The sequence below is a fragment of the Macrosteles quadrilineatus genome, unplaced genomic scaffold (genome assembly GCF_028750875.1).
Source record: "Macrosteles quadrilineatus isolate MER2022 unplaced genomic scaffold, UCM_ALF_1.0 Scaffold_128__1_contigs__length_305072, whole genome shotgun sequence".
Classification (NCBI taxonomy): Eukaryota; Metazoa; Arthropoda; class Insecta; order Hemiptera; family Cicadellidae; genus Macrosteles; species Macrosteles quadrilineatus.
In genome coordinates this window covers 86,989-104,382 of record NW_026542721.1, presented here as the reverse complement: position 1 = coordinate 104,382, position 17,394 = coordinate 86,989, and the positions used below count along the sequence as shown (strand labels likewise).

The 17,394-nt window shown below is 34.6% G+C and overlaps 2 protein-coding genes across 3 annotated transcripts in view; one reads left to right on the top strand and one right to left on the bottom strand.

Moving 5' to 3' along the window:
* Window positions 1-5,180: 5,180 nt before the first annotated feature.
* LOC128982140 (YLP motif-containing protein 1-like) overlaps window positions 5,181-17,394 on the bottom strand; it is a 97,917-nt gene continuing 85,703 nt past the window's right edge. The window contains exon 24 of the mRNA XM_054401193.1: window positions 5,181-5,843. Within this exon, the coding sequence (XP_054257168.1) occupies window positions 5,829-5,843 (15 nt within the window). The 3' untranslated portion in view covers window positions 5,181-5,828. The remainder of the gene's footprint in view (window positions 5,844-17,394) is intronic.
* Window positions 6,707-17,394, top strand: part of LOC128982142 (uncharacterized) — a 28,560-nt gene continuing 17,872 nt past the window's right edge. For both annotated transcript variants that reach the window (XM_054401196.1, XM_054401195.1), the window contains exon 1: window positions 6,707-6,743. The gene's annotated coding sequence lies outside the window, so the exon portion shown is untranslated. The remainder of the gene's footprint in view (window positions 6,744-17,394) is intronic.

Sequence of the window (17,394 nt, the reverse complement as noted above, 5' to 3'; positions counted from 1 at the left end):
TACTGTACTACAGTACAAGGTTATACCTACACGGTCTTTGGGTTTTTAATGTTTTATTCACCTACAAAGACTGTATTCTAAAGATAACTTGAATTAAGAACAATTGTGTTAAAAATCCTTTTACGATTAACGTGTTTTTTTAGAATGCGTGTTCCATTGCATTTGCAACGAAAGGTGTATTAAAATTGTCTGTTCTACTTTTCTATTGACATTAATTATAGTAGAGTGTTGCAATAAATAAACGAAAATATTTTATCAACAAACTTTTAACTAAACCTATACACCCAAAAACTATTATTAAAGGCATATTATTTTTGAGGGTTATTATAAAAAAGCAGTCGATGACAGCTTGGATATTAAATTTCTATTTTATTAATTAGTTTAGTGAAAAAATTACAGTGTTTACTTTCGCCATATACTAACCAACACAAATAGACTTCTCATCCAATTAAATATTTTGAAGCCGTATGTCGTGTTTAGTTCATGTCCGGTGACACTCGATTGTCGCTATTTGTATTTGTGCTTTATTATTTAGTTATTTAACTAGGGGAAGAGTTAGTGTTTATGATTACAATATTTTATTTGGTTAAACAAGTTTTTAAATTACTGAAATGAAATAACAAGAAACGAATTGTGAATAAAACACCTCAACAATGCAACGCACACCGGACAGAACTAAAAAAAAAATAAAGATGAGAAATCTTTTAAAGGAGTATGTTTTATTAATGTTTTTGCATTTTTCTGCTTTTTAGCGAATTTCTTATAAAGAATTAGACATTACCATAGGTGGCACGGGAAGACCCGGGACCGATATAATTTTCTTTCATTTTGGAAGTTGAAATCAGCTGTTCTGGCTACCAGGTGGTCTCAGCCAGAAATACAAAAATCAGCTGACTCCATCATGCACTAATCTTGTACTAATTTTCAGTTAAAAATATGCAGCATAGTTTTCCTGACTCAATTTAATGACATGTGTTGTGTTTTCTACCATTTTCTCTTTCAAGTATAACTATAACAAGTGTTTATATAAACGTAGCTTTGTTCATCAATGAAGTTGACATCTCTAGGTAATGATTGGACGGTCTACGTTGTCCATATATACTATACTGACCTACGTGAAGGCATCTGGTGAACGGGACTGTCACAAGCTACAGGTAGTCTTTCCATACACTGCACGGTACTGCACTGTGATTGTATAAAACCATGCTCAACACTCAGGCGAAAAGAATATAATTTTATAGAGGCTAAACCTAATCAAATTAAGGTGCTGTCAGTGCTCTCCTGAAAAGCAAAAGGTCGCAGGATTGATCCTGAGAATAGCCCGTAGCTTATTGGCGGTTCGAAACTAGACCCAGCTGTACTTATATTCGACTTTTAGTATATAGCCGAGGCCTTAGAAACAGCTGTTCTTAGTCAGTAACAATGCTTGAACATCTCACTTAGTTTATTTTTAGCAACTAGGGCTCGCCCAATGGTCGATAAATAGACCTAAAGTATGTATTGTGCATACTTCTCATTTTCACCCCACGCTGTAAATAAAACATGTGATTGGAATTTCTTACATTTGTTTATTCTCTGGTTATATTTTATTGGTATTTCGTCACCAGCATTGCAACACATAAGACCCATGTTAATTTTTGTATTATTTTAATTTTTATTTATAAAAGATATACTATATATTATCTTGCAAACAGTGAATCTATTTAAGTAAATCTATATCTATCTAAACAGTTATCTCATTTTAATGCGACCAACCCTTGAGATGATTTTGAAGAGGTTCCAAATCGTCTAGATGGTTAGAGCCTGGGGTTTGGGTCCAGTAGGCCTTGGATTAAATTCCGCCAATTATCGATGACTGTTATGTGGTAATGCCGTTATCCAGTATTACGGTTCCCAATTGGAGCAGTCGGTACACCTTCATTCAATAAAAAATGCCCTGACATATTTTATTATTGCCTGTTTTTATGTAAAGAGGTTTTTGTTGTTTGATGTTTTGTTGTGATTTTGTGGGCTTTGTTATCTGAAATATTTTTTTTCATTACCTTTGACATTTGACCAAGTTTGTTGTCATATGGATTGGTATTTTGTCGCCTGGAGTTGCTTGCTGACTAGAAGTGGACTGAAGCGGATTGTCGTTGTCTGGTGTTGATTGTTTTTCATTTGATGTTTCCTTTTGTAGAATGTGATCATATGGCTTACTTAGTTTAAGTCCCCGAAAGCAGCAAGCCGTGACGTAATCGTGAAGTTACAGAGAGCTTAACACCTACTGGTAATGTTCTAGGAGGACCATGTCCTCTTCAGCTATAAGAGGGGTTGCAGGGATTATAGGGAAGGGATTGTAGCTGCATACGTGTATGTTACGAGAATGGTGTAGTTACGAATTGAAATCCTTCCATAGCAGCTGGTTAGGGTAAGGTTGGTTACAGTGTTAGCAAAACGGGAGTTCCGATGGAGACTAGGTCAAGTCCCTTCAAACGCACGCACCCCCACAGGTCTCCATCGGCACTCCCGTTTTGCTAACACTGTAGTCGTAGAGTGTGGTTCATGGTTGGCCGGGTGGGTTGTTGGGGTTTGGATAGTTTTTGTGAGTTTATTATTTAATCATGAGGGGGCGGGGTTGCTGAAAATATATTTATAATTGTCTGTGCCAAATGCAGTTCGTAGTTCTGTTGCCTGTTGTCGCCTGATGTTGCTTGTGTTGCCTGCTGTGTCTACGAGCAGGCCGAGGTGAGTGTCCCGTTAGATCAGCCTACATCCGACATTTCGACCTTCAGCAGCCTTCAACTTGAGCTCTGACTGCAACTGCGTCTCTAGTGGGATAGTACCAGCACCCTGTACTGCAATAATTGTACCGAGGAAAAATCTTGATATCTACTAAGATTCGCATATAAGAGTGAGGAGTATGCTTCCCAATGTAATATACTAATATACTAAATTTTGATTGGCTTAAGTTCACACTCTTTTCTTCCATGGTCTTATCAGATCTGTGGCTTGAAGATTAACATAGAAAAAAGATTTTACTAATTGTTAGAAAAAAAGAAGACAAGTATACTATCTTTGACTATTAGTAATTGTTAATTACATAGTATCATTGACTATTGATAATATTCTATTACCAATAGTCAAAGATACTATGTAATGGTGTGTAGGCTACACACATACACACAAACACACCAGCTGTACACGTGAGCACTGAAGCGGTATCTGACGACGAAGTAGAGAAAGTGAATCCGTTTAATTACTGTATCACTAGTCACTACCTCACTGCAGCGATCCTTGAAAGTGGCATGTTGTGCGTAAAAATCTGTACAATCGCGATCCTAGCAGCTTGGAGGCGTTGTCACCCGCGCGCCCTACACAACATTCCTTCGAAATATTGTAGTATGTCCATTTTTATTACAACCATAGCCTGTGTACGATTCGACGGTGTATTACAGATATAAAGTCAGAAAATGTAACAAAGATTTTAGTTTAAAACATTGAAGACCAACTATAGAAACTACTGTTTTGCGGAAAACTCAATTAAACCACTTGGTTTAGTTTAAAATTAACATTTTAAAATGTTAAACTTGTTTACTTCAAGTATTTTTTCGTCCTATTGTAATATATTTAAAACATTATATGTGTTTTAAGGTCCGGAAATTTATAGGGCGTTGATCAGGAAATATATCTTTCTTAATTGAGGATACATATTTAATTGGTTAATTTTTTTTATGACTCTATATATAATTTTCAAATAGAGGGTTAAATTGGAATGTTATAGTTTTAAATTCGTGATATAAAGATAGAAAACGTCCACGTAAAATCTTCCAACATTCATCATCTACAAACATACCTTAAAATCCATACACTGACGATGACGAAGTAAAATAATGTTCATCAATGAAATTCATTGAATCTATTGAATTAACTAAAGATTTTACCTACCGAAGACTGTAAATTTATTCGGCAAAATATGTGGATTACTGTTACATGGTAACTAAACCACTAACTGACTATGATTGAGTTGATGGCACTGGGTCTATGTTGTATACAGATTCTATGTGATTTAGCCATTGACATTAGCATGATCATGTGAACGTTTGCCCACACTGAGCTAAATGTCTTTTATATCCCACACTTCGAATTTAGAAAATAATAAGGCAACGTTTGATGACACCAAATAGTAAACCACAATATGATAAGCTGATAGATAAGCTGTAGTAATAAAGGCTGTACTATTTGGCTGTACTATCCAACTATTTGCGTTTTGAATTGAAAAATATACTTTGTACTCTTTAGGTATTTTTGCACACTACCTAGGTTAAGATGGCCTATGTGTAAAACTATTTTTTGGCAAATATTAAATTTGAGTTGTTGTAGTTATTGTCATTGAAATCACGGACTCGTTAAAAACTAGTTTTAAGATTTTTGACCAGTGACGTTGTTAAGTAGGCCCAGGCCTACGTAAAGTGGACAGTGTTGATTGACGTTTAGTAATTTTGTAAGTTTTCACTTGTTTCTATTGGTTTGTTATCTACAATTTGACTGTTCCAAGCTTGAGTTAAGTTGTCCGTTTTTCGTGCTAATTTTGACATCTTTCTGGTTTCATAAAACCTGTCTTCAGAATACGATTACAGATCTCGATGTTCAGTGAAAAGGGTGGTCAATATATCATTAAACTGCAAATTAGGAATGGTACGAAGCATGATTTTCATAAAATCAAAATCAAAACCACTTAAATAAAGCTTATATTTTGTTTATTCTTATATTTCAAATTTACTTCAAATTTGTTTTCAGTTAAGTTTCAAAACTTCAGCAAGTTAAACCTGAAGAAAATAACAACTAAACATAATGTAAAGTTTTTAATGCTCAATACATTTTAAGGCCTAACAAACTATACTCGTTGTTATCAATGGAAAAAAGGTATGAATACAATCAAACGCAGATATAATGGAAAAGATATATTTATTAAATATTCTCCACACAGTACAATTATAATCAAAGAACTTACCTTAAAACATGCAAAGGTGTTTCAATTAACAGATATTTAGAAAATAAACATTACATCTATAGCGAAATCTAATTCATAATCCACAAAAATAGGGGGAGCTCGTGAGAAGGTTACTGTTACTCTTAACTCTTAAGTCTCTTAACTCTTATTGTTCATAATTTGTATTACCAAATTATTATTGTTTTTTATGTATACATCGTAAATACTCTGCAAGTACACAGAGAAAAGTTTTAACCAAACAATTGAATTATAATAATTGAATTTTTTGAAATTTACTGACACAGTTAAAAATAAACTCACTTAAAAGAGGGGTTTGTACATCTTTAAACGAAAAAGCAGGAATGGCCCCGAAGTTTAACTTTCATAAAATATAATAAATCAACTGATTTTCCGTATATTGCGTGAGTGTTACAGAGATCATCAAGGCAATACAACTCTGACAGTCTGTGTAGAGTAGATCTATGAACGAAAGGAAAGCGTATCCACTTTCTTCCCAGGAACTGCATCATCGCAGACAGCCGTCAGGTTGTGGACGTATCAATCTTTTGTGTGGGTGAGATTACAAGAACAAATTGTATTTTGTAAAAATAAAATAAAAGCTTAAGAGTTTAAATAAAATAAAATACATTCATTCAGGACAAGTATTTGAATTTGGAAGAGGGGATCAATTGTATAACATTTTGTCAAATAGGCCATGTAAATATCCATTTCGTCAATTAGTTTAGCATTGTTAGGGGTCTGATTATTTCACCAACATGAACATTATCCTGCCACCTAGTTTGAATGATTGCAATTCGTTAATGTCAATGTACTCACCTAATTAGAATCCAACATTTCAACCGGGAGGAACCTGAAACAAAATGTTTATGTTTTACTAATTAAAAGGGCAATATAATTTTTATAACAATTTAAAAACAATAACCAATAAACGATTTTGAAAGTCGAATGTTAGTTGTAGCAGGTTTAAACGTAAGATAGTAAAAGCAATGCACGTTACGCTACGATTAAAAAATCATCTTAATCAGCGTTATAGACACAAATATAGCAAATAATAAATATAGCTTGGATAAAAAAAAAATACCTTCTATCAGATTTGTCACCCATGTATGGTTAACGAAAATTTTAAGGCATCATTCTATTCGATAAAATGTAAAGTAGGTTCTTATGTTTACACATTATAACTTGTTATTTTACAATCTCCCAACTTAAAAAAAAATCATAACTATAGTTTTTAATGAATAATTTATTCTCACACAAGACAGATAAACTTATCCCTATTCTTCCACCAAAGACATCAAAATAGGCTTCAGATTTTACGCTTTTTTTCAGCATCCAGGGCCAATAACAATACCATATAAAACACTAATAAAAAATAATATTTTGCAGTCAGTTTTATTTTAAGTACATTTCCGATTTTTCAACATCCATACCCAATTCTTTTTCCCTTCGTTTTCACAACCAAAAACTAAAAAGACCCCTATTTTAAACAGTAACCCCCACAAACACTCCACTCCACTACACCACCAGGAAGTACTTCCCACCCGGTGATTCGCCATTGATAAAGGAAGGGTTATGTGAAAGAGGCTGACGGACATTCCGCCGGGGAAGAGAGGAAGAGAGAGAAGAGGTAGGAAGGATTAGAGAGAGAAGGATGACCAGAAGTAGGTCAATGTATAAAAGTCAGGTTCAGGGCCAGCAGTCGACCAAACGACAGAGCGTCGCGACTGCTATAGGACTACTCCGCACTCAGGTACGTCACCTAACTGTTAATGCTATATTTTAAATAGTTTTTATCTTAACTGGCCTTATAAAATAATATTAAATAAGGTTACGTAATTAAAAAAAAAAATGAATTGAATATTAGTTAAACTTCCGTCTTATTTTTCATAGTCCTGAACGGTCAAAATGGTATACAGTTTGTATGGATTTATTTATATTTTAACAAACAATGTTATTTTAAAAGGTTACGTAATTAAATAATAATTGCACTATAAAAATACAAAAAACGAGAATAAATTTCTTCTTATTACTACAGTTTTTTGTTATTTTAGCATTAATATGTTAATATTATGTTAGTATTATAAGTAAAAAAAATATTAAATATTTTAGCGAAAATGTATTTTATATTATCAAATAACTGTTGAACAATAATTAATTATTTTCCATTTACAATAATGGTTGGAATAACTTTAGTATATTCCGAAATAGCAACTAAAACGAAAATAGTTATATGAATGAAGATTTAATAAACACTGGTATTCCCTATAAAGAATACAGTAAAATTGTGATGATGTTGACTTTCGCTTCATTCGCGTAGTTCTGATTTGGACAAATAGTATACCGTCTTTTAGATACGAATAAATGTCTAAACAAACATCACTGTTATTTTATAAAGTTGTATAATTAAATAATGGCATAGTTTAAATCAAATTATGATTAGTGTAAGGTCCACCCTGATTTTATATTCCTGGTTGTTCTTAGATTGCATAATATACTTTTTAGATTTCTGTATATGTTTACACAGTATTTAATAGTAACACTTTTTTAAATATAAAAAGAGTTTAAAAAAAATATATAATTTGTAAACTTTAACAATTTATAAATGTTTTAAACGTTGAAATGCATGAGTTGTAGTTAATAAAGACTGTGTACAATCTAACTTACACAGTTAACATTTACATTAAATACGGGTGGTAAGACGATATAAGTTATACTTAAATACTTATACGTTTGGGGTTATACTTTGGCTTTGGTTGATTAGGCTTACACTCTTTAATTGCAAACTGGTCAGCATTCAGTTTACAGTTTAATTTGTAATCTTAACTAAATTCACATCTTCCATAACACTTTATTAAATATCAAATACTGTAAATATAGATCATATCCATAGTACACAACACTGTAACTTAACGTTTTGTTTACGTGCATATCGTATAGACATTGAAAATTGATACTGAGAATAGTATAGTTTAAAATCTGTTTAGATCCTAACTTGTAATTTTATCAAATCAATATACTTTATGAACATCATTAATTCAAAGTAGGGCAATAACTTACTACTGTCAGTGCATGTTATTAGTCAATATAAGTCTGAAAAATTTACAGATAACCTCAAGAGTGGAACTCAATGCTCATCTATAAACGAGGTTACAGACAGTTAACTCAAAAAACGTATGGTTATATTAATGATATGCGTCGCTAACGAAGTATTGAATACTTTATGCCATTCAATGGTGTCAAATGCATCTAATCAGTTAAATACTTTTAATTATATACAGAGCAATGACGCTTCTCTGAATTATGTCTGCCTTATTGAAAGTTACTGAGGAAATCTTACTAAAAGTTAAATTCACCAATGCATGGGATGTTTACTTATCTTTTTTCAATGCGAAATTCATTGATTAACAGCAGTCTACAACATTACCAACCACATTCCACGTTGTCTGTTCATAAATAAATTTGACATGCAAGTTAACAGTCTGTTAGCCTTGTGACATTTAAAAATGATTTTCCATTTGTTCAAAAAAGAGATTAAATTATAGCTTTGACCATCAATACAACTTCAGTATCCAATACTCAATGATGATAGTGATCTCCGACCGTTCCTGTGATGAACGCATTGAAGCCGCCATCTTGAAAATCGAAGAAAGTTCTTGCCTAGACTCGATAGAAACGTCCTCTGTCAGAGCCGCATTAGGCAAAAACTCATAAAGCCTTTCCCGGTCAAGAACCGCATTCAAACCGCCGTTGTTCGCCACTTGCGCTTTTCTTTCCCGCGAAAACAGTTATTAGAAACCCGCGACTAATACTAGAAAACAAATCGTCTGAAGAACATTGACAGCTGTTAATCATACAGTCTGCTTCTACTCCTGAATAGCTCACGGTTTCCGTTATATTCTCCCGAAAGAAATAATATTGGCTGTTAGCCTTTCTTGTGGATAAGTAGACAAAGCTTTCAGAAAGTAGCCTCTAACTTGTAAAAAATGAAGCTATTCTTCAACTTTATTAGTGGTTCGTAACTGCTCTGATGATAGTCATCTGGGAGGTTGAAAAAGCACGCCTTGTTATAGTGTTTAGACAAGGTGTTACCCTTAACACCGTGATAGTGTTTATGTTGGTAGTTAGTCTTAGAATTGCCAACATTAAGGTAATATAAACACAATATTAACATAAACATTAAGGTAATCCAAAGTTGTGGGAGCTATGTTTAGTTCCTATATTTGAGCCATATTCAGGCTGTGCAGTGAAAAGATTGTTATCTTCAGGACATAGCCAGATGCAATGGACAGGTGATTCCATCGGTCGTGCATTAATTGAGCCAAAGAGTACCTTAATTGCGCCAAGCCCTCTAAGGGTCCCAAAAAATGTTCCTTAGTTGCGCCAAGTCCAAGCTAGGTTGCGGTGAGTTGCCGACAGAAGGAATGTCCTTGTTTACATATCATCCTAACCTAATCTGATCTTACTTAACCTAACCAAACTTAACCTAACTTAACCTAACCTACTCAATTATACAGTCAAAGAAGACAACTACTTGGTGCTGTTAATGGACGTATTTGGTGGCTCCGATCAAGCGCATGGTGGCTCCCGGGAGTAGTTCGCGCAATTCAAAAATACCTGACTACAGACTTAGGTCAGTTGGCGCAATTAATTCCCACCCATCCCATCTTGCACCAAGACTGAAACGGTCAGTTATTCTGAACATCTACATTGTTATGTCGATTCAGAGACTTTAGCTGTTTTGAAATCTCAAGGGGAGGTGGGTTTGTATTTATATAGTTCTAACCAACATTTGTTTCATTTTCATCTTGCTATTCCAGTCAGATCAGATGCTAGCTATAGTTTGGCAAGTAAAATGTAAGGGTTCTGAAGTTACAATGGGAATTTCCTTCACACGTATTCAGATAAACTGATCCGAGGGCTCCATCTTGAAACATAAATATTGAGGGCGATAACACACTTCAGTACAAGCTAACTGTTTGGTTTTACTTGGTCTTCGACAAAGATATTCCCAATTCAGAGGATAGCCGGATGAAAGTACGAAGTTCCGGCTCGTCGCACGGCCTAACCCACTTGTCGGTGTCGTGCCAGAAGCGACCGTGCCAGAAGCGACCCGTGCCGCTAGCGACCCACCAATTTTCTACCGTGCCGCTAGCGACCCAAGAATTTGGAGCGGGAGGCGAGTATACATTAACGCCGATTCAACTTATATTCTTAACAAAAACTAAACAGAATTTCACTATAAAACCATTAAAACGATTTGCTGTCACATTAAATACATAACAAAGTACTCCCGCGCAGCAGTCCTGCAGACTAAATTTATTCCCTCTTGGGGAAGAAATAATAGTTTTTATGTAAATTGTATCATATAATTCATACGAGTATACATTTACCAACACATATCCATAAATAAAATGAGCAAACTATAACAGTTTGTAGACTCCAGGTGCATTTATGGTAATAGGCCTATTTATTTTTTTATTCGTTCGTGTATGTGGGTGTGAAAGTTTATAGACATTAGTAAACAATGATAAGTATTTTTTTCCAACTGCAATGTTTTGACAATGGCGGATACAAGCCGAAACATGTAAACAACCTACTATTTGAGCTGTTTGTCGGATTATAACGTATGTAAACCTATTTATCACATTGAATATTGCAGCTCAGGAGCTAGAATGGAAATGAATTATAACCAAATTACTTAAATTACAAATTACATATATTTTTTACGAATGGTGTTTTTGCTCTCTCGGGGCATCAAAACGAAAAATAAAATAGGTCCCGGGTCTAGGTCTTTCAATGAGACCTATATTTCGAAATATGTTTTGGAAATACAATTACTTCTATTATGCAGTAAATTAGGGGGAAGGGAAGGAATCATTTATAAACATCGGAGGGCCATTTTAAACGTAATGAAATACAATAAAATAACAATAACAATAATAATAACAAGCTGTTGTAATTAGGCCTACGCTTTACAACGGGTAGGACGTTGAAGAAAGAGTCCAACTATCTATTTCAAATCCTAATCCAAACATAATATGTTAACAATTGTTAACACGTCAACTTCATTAAACTCCAAGAAGCCACTATCTCCAAACAGGCTAGTAGCAAAAATCCAAAGTTTGACGATTCGAATGGTTTCTGCTTTTTGAATTTTGAAAATGAACAAGCATTTGACATAAAACCACATTAGGACAGGACGACGTCTGTCGGGCCAGCTATTGTTTTATATATATATCTATTTTTTTCAATTTAGAATATTTATTTACTGATAGAGGAAATTTCTCACGCACGGGCAGTAGCCTATGTGAGAGGAATTTCATATTTAATGACTATGTCAGTATATTATTACATAACTATGGCATAATTATAAAATATGTACTGACAAAGTATTGTAACATAGTATTTTACTTACTGAAATAAACATTATTTTGATTATATTTGATAAACTACCTCCATGTGAAATTTTATTTAGATCTTTTGAGTGGTTCCCGTGCGATTAAGTAGTAGACCTATACAAACACACATCCACCATCTCAAATTTACATATTTATTTAATAAATTGAAAAATAAAGAAAAGATAAGTTAATAGATTATATTTGGCTCTTATAAAATGACAAAAATTTAAGAAAAATTGTTTGATTAAGTTACCACACATAACTCGAGACTATGCTAGCAGCTGGTAAATAGAGATGCTAAAACAGCTCTTTAGGCGAATATTGGGCTCTTCCAGGTGGTACATATTACTATAACAAGAATAGGATTTGTTTATAAGCCATTAACACCGATTTGAACAAAACATTGTAAAATCCTTTATCAAACAATGGGTCGCTAGTGGCACTCACGCTACTACCAGGGTCGCTTCTGGCACGATTTTTGCTGGGTCGCTTCTGGCACGGTCGCTTCCGGCACGTAATCCACTTGTCAGGCCTACTTTCTGCTTTACATAACCCCGCAGCATCACCTGTACTGTTCTAACAAGTAGCTATTGTTCCAACTCTGTCCAGAAATTGGTCAGGCTTCTAAGCCTTGCAAAATAAGATCGTTCATCTTCCAGAACTGGGGTATCCAGGGGTATTGCAAAATGAGGAAATAACGCAGAGGTTCTCTAGAGTGAAAAATGATATTTTTTCAAAAAGGTTTATAGAGGGTGTTAAAACATTAAAAATCCCACATGCAAAATATTATTTGACAAACAAGCGTAATGGAAAATAAAACTATCAGTAAACATTGATGAGCAAATGATTTGGGTCGTGTTGGGTCAAAGAGAAGATGTTAAAAAATTGAGGGTCTCAAAATTTCAGTATCGTTTTTCCTAAAAACGTAATTTTTAGAAGTAGAAAAGTGATTAGGTCACAAGGGCCAGGGCAAAATGCCAATTTAATTCGTAATGACAACATCACAAGTAATGAAAGGTGGTATCCATCCCACATCAAACACTACGTGCAGAAACATTACCTAACTGCCGATGCGGGGAACGGAGCGGCTTTTGAAGCACAATTAGCCTCATAAGAAGAATCTAGAGGGTCCGAGTAGTTAAAATGGTATTGTGAATTCAGTTGATTTTTTAAATTCTATCATGGCAAGATGTAATGTTGTACAGTATAGCTTTTCTTAGAGAATTGAAGTCAGAATACGAATAAGAGAACAATATTGTTTACTTAATAGCTAATAAACCTCCAACTTACGAATGCTTAACTTGACTTGACTTAATGACTTGACGGTATCATAAAATAGATCTAAACTATTTATTTACTATATTAAAGTAAAATCGGTTGACAAGCTTCGGTTGACGTGTCATGGCCATGAGTCCTCCCCCTCATAAAACCATTGATGAAGTCCAGCAATACCACCAACAGGTCTGTGATAATCAACGGGTTTTCATAAACCAGCCAGATCCCGGACACACTCTGGTCCCACAGATTACCAAACCTCTGTTTCACTCCCACATACCACAACCACTGGTGGCGGAAGTACCGGAGAACTTTCCTCACGGTATCCGTAAGTGACTCATTGACTCCGTCTCCTTACCCACGGATCCGCCTGTTTCTCTCTCACTCGCACCTGAGAGAGGTAATAACACTGTCACGAAATGCCGCCTCCTTTGTGGGACACTGGGTCTGGGTGTTCTCTATTTATACTGCAATTGTTTCAACAGAGTAATGTTCTTTTATTTTTTAATGGAACGCGCGGTCCTCATCATAAACTCTGGGTTATTGCTGTTTACAGTCGACGTAATGTTAGAAACCGACACTGTTTAATATTTCAATAACAAATTATGACAAAACTCAGATTTCTGAAGAAAAATAGAGTTATGACAATCTTCAAACAAAAATACAAATACTCTAAACATTCACATGCAGGTTACAATTCAATTACCAACATGACAACAAAGAAATATTTGTTAAACGCAAACTGTCACACTTGCTGTTCACGCTATTATTATTCAATTTCAATTTTAATATTTCCTTAAGCTTCACACTGACCCATGAAACAATTTGATAAAAAGTTATTGCTTACAAAGTGTTACGTGTATGTTACATTTCCATTACGTGGATTAAAAATACTTAATAATAGTTTCAAATTAACTGAAGACTTTCATGTTAATGTCCTGTATGAGTAAACTGCATTGTGATCTTAACTATTTTTATAGTTTTTTTTTCACATTTAACCAAATTTGAAAACATTTTTACTAAATAAAACGATTCGGTTATAAACTTGATTGGTTGTTCCCCGGTATTAGTAACAAAGAGTAACTCGATGTTTGATTTACCCTACAATAAGATAAAAAATACTGATTTGTGGTCATCAGTCTTCAGGAACGTATCTGGACACAAAACAAAGCTTCAAATTTTAAGTCAATCGCCAGGGCTAGTCTTGTAATGCCGGATATATCCACAAATAGAACAGGGTTTCAACTTTCATCACATTAAGGGAAAGCTATCCAAATGTATAATATCGTTACAAACGAGGATATAAATACCCTCCTCAGTTAGCGTCATGAAAAGTGCTTGATTATATTTTACATGTGATTGCATTCCGAACACCACCAACAACATCTCAAACTAATTACAACATGTGAATTAGTAATCCAGATATACCCAACCATTCATTTATATCCACCCATTAAAGTCACCAAACAAGTAAAAAATACGCTTTATAAATTAATTTGTCGAATCCAAGAAAAAAGGATATAGTGAACTAAGGATAAGCGCGCAGAGAATATAATATGTTTATAATGGGAAAATTATTAAAATACCAGTAAACAACAATTAGTTTATTAAAGTCCAGATGCCTTCAGTAATAACCGATCGTTCAAGTCCCCAAGTCACAAAAATCAAGGCCTTCTAAGGTTATATTCATATTTCAATTGAATTCAAGCATTGTAAACTATATAACAATGGTGTTACTAGACATATCCTACAATTCCTGTCTCTTTCGCTCCTAAGAGAGATGTAAAATTCGGGAACGCCCCCACTAAAACCAGCAGTGGTCTAATGGCAGGCTATCAGGGAATTGATTGGCCAAAAGAATGCATACTCTGATTTATATTACAGTTTTTCCTTATAGAGAAAGCTATATTCTAATAGTCCCGAGAGGTGATGGAGAAAGTTGGCGGTATGCGGCCGTCCGTTAGCCCAGGTGCACGTGCGCTTTACCGCTTACATTGTTTACATTGGCCGGCAAAAACCGTGAAAAGTAAACTAGGCCGATTTACAAAAATAAATTATCATTTGTCCGCGGAACAAAGAAATAAACAGGTTAGTTAGCTCTGGTTCGCGAGAGGATGTCAATTTGTAAAGTGTCCCAGTGTATAAAACTTCAGTAAATTATGCATCAAACTTAAATTTTTGTCATAATCAAGATTAAAAAGAAAATACGTAGATATTGAATATAAAATTTGACTTTGTACACTGCAAGTAGACATCGTACCATCGCTAAGTCTAACGACTGTTAGTCTCTTATTTTAGTATACATTTTCCAACGTGCAATTATCTTTTATACATGACTAAAATCAAGAGCTTTTAAATAGTTGTATTTTGCTAAATACAGTTTTTAATTCTTTTAAGTTGTAAAAGAAAAATGAATAGTAAAAATCAACACGCACTCAACACCCATCATACAGACACAAACATAAATATCACCTTCGACTGGTCCACAGACCACAAGGATAAGTTGATAAGGGAGTATCTAGACTAGAACAATTTTTTTTTTTTACCAAACTCATTTGTCATGCCCACTAAAATGACAACTTATAAATATTGATACAATTAAATCTCATCAATTACGACGAAAATGTAGATAATATAGAAAATTCAATTTAGATAGCAACATTTTCCTTAAGAGCCCCAATCCACTTCTGTCTCTGAAGTACTGTATGAAATCAACTACCACAGGTGGTATTTTATTAGAAAATTCCAATATTCTAATCAATGAGTGATTTTTAATAACATTAATAACTGGTACATGATCTTATATTCCTGAAATTCTTGGAGTATAGGCAATTATGAGTCCTTATATTGAAAAACCCCGTCTGATTTGTTTCCAAATCAAGATAAATATACTTATCTAACAGACCAAATTAATACTTTATTCTCGAGTTTTTTTTTTACCGTATCATTAAGTAACGTCACTCAAATATCGTAGTGGTAGTTAGGTGCAGTAATGTTGACCGGGCAAATAGGCATGTTAGCGTGTGGAAGATAATTAGCTGGGTAACGGACCCTAGTTAGCCTGACTAACTGTGTCAGTTTAGACAGTCTATTAGATATTCTAAACTCGGTACATTGAATATTTACTTAGATAAATAAGTCTATGTTACTTTTGTGCAAGCGAATGTTCTCATGAATTTTACGGCGAACTCAAAAGGTTAAATAACATTTGGCATACAACTGTAATACGCATCGATGAAATATCCCATATTCATTCATATAACATGTTATCCATTTTCACTGTAATATTATCCATACAAGAACATAAAACTGTCGATATTCGCGCACTGAAACGTAACCGAACTTGAACACAAATCAGGTTTACAGTAAGATGAGATGGGGCCAAAGTCAATGGCCTAGTGTTTGTACCAGAGAAGGTGCCTCCACTGACCTACAACCTCGACCTCACGTGTAACGGACCGTGACATTACATGCTGTCTCCAGGGTGCCTACAGCTCAAGTAGGTCTATACACCGCATCTAGACATCTACAGGCTACAGTCAAACTGACAGAAAATTTAGAATCGTACAAGACTATAATATCATGTAAATCAGTAATTTAATGATAGGAAAAGTAAAGGTGTTAAGAGCGTAGAACATAAGCCCTCGAGTCCCATGTTCAAATTCCACCGATCGTCCAGTAATCACAACTCTTTAACACCTGAATAAGATATTAGCTGGCCCAACAGACGTCGTCCTGTCCTAATGTGGTTTTATGTCAAATGCTCGTTCATTTTCAAGATGAGCTCAATCGCATGACTATTTTAGACTATATTTGACATTTCAGTGACCCAATGTCTATGTATTATTATGATAACTCCCTGCAATAAAAGCTATATGAAATAACCTTACTGCAAGTGGATATCTCACCTAAACGTAACATTTGAAGTATTTATGTGTTTGGTGCCAAGTTACGTTTAAACGCACTGTTGTCGCGACTTTGTGATCTTTTAATCACCAGTAACTGTTACAGAATGCGGTTTAGTATTTATTCCGTTCATATCATAGCTACTTAAGCGTTGTTTGACCAAGGAAACTAATTGAAAAAGAGTTGAGTTGCCACTATTGCATGATAACAGGTTTTTACTAAACGGGATGGACCTGTAAACGATTGTTTGAACTGGTTAACTAAACACAATGTTTACCAAACCCATTCGGTAGAACCATCTACTAACAGTGACTCAGTTCGTGTAAAACACAACTCTCATCCATACTACTTTTCAACCATTAGCCATTCTTACGTTCCAACCTTATCTTCTTTAGAGATGTAAATCTTAAAAACTTTCTCTAGTTCTTTGAGGAAACTATGCAAGTGGCGCTCCTCCCGTCAAAGTGCCGTTCTTCTGCCACTTACAACCTATCAGTAGCTAGTAGACAGGTCTCCACTCCTTCGCTTTTTGGGTTAAGTGCTACAAGACACGATATCGCACCAATAACCTTCCCTTTCGTTTTGTCTCTTTATTTGTGCGATTTTTGCTATGGTAAATACTATTTTGCTCCCCAAAAAAACTTGTCGATTCCCGGTACAGCTACATTTAGTAACCAAATGTGAATGGTTAATGTGATGCGGATTTAGAACTTAGGATACAGATGTTTTTCATTTTCCTGTGGTTTTTACAACGGGTGATGAGAATGACGATTAATGTTACTTTTAACTCAAGGCCCATCACATGTCGAGATAAGGCTCACT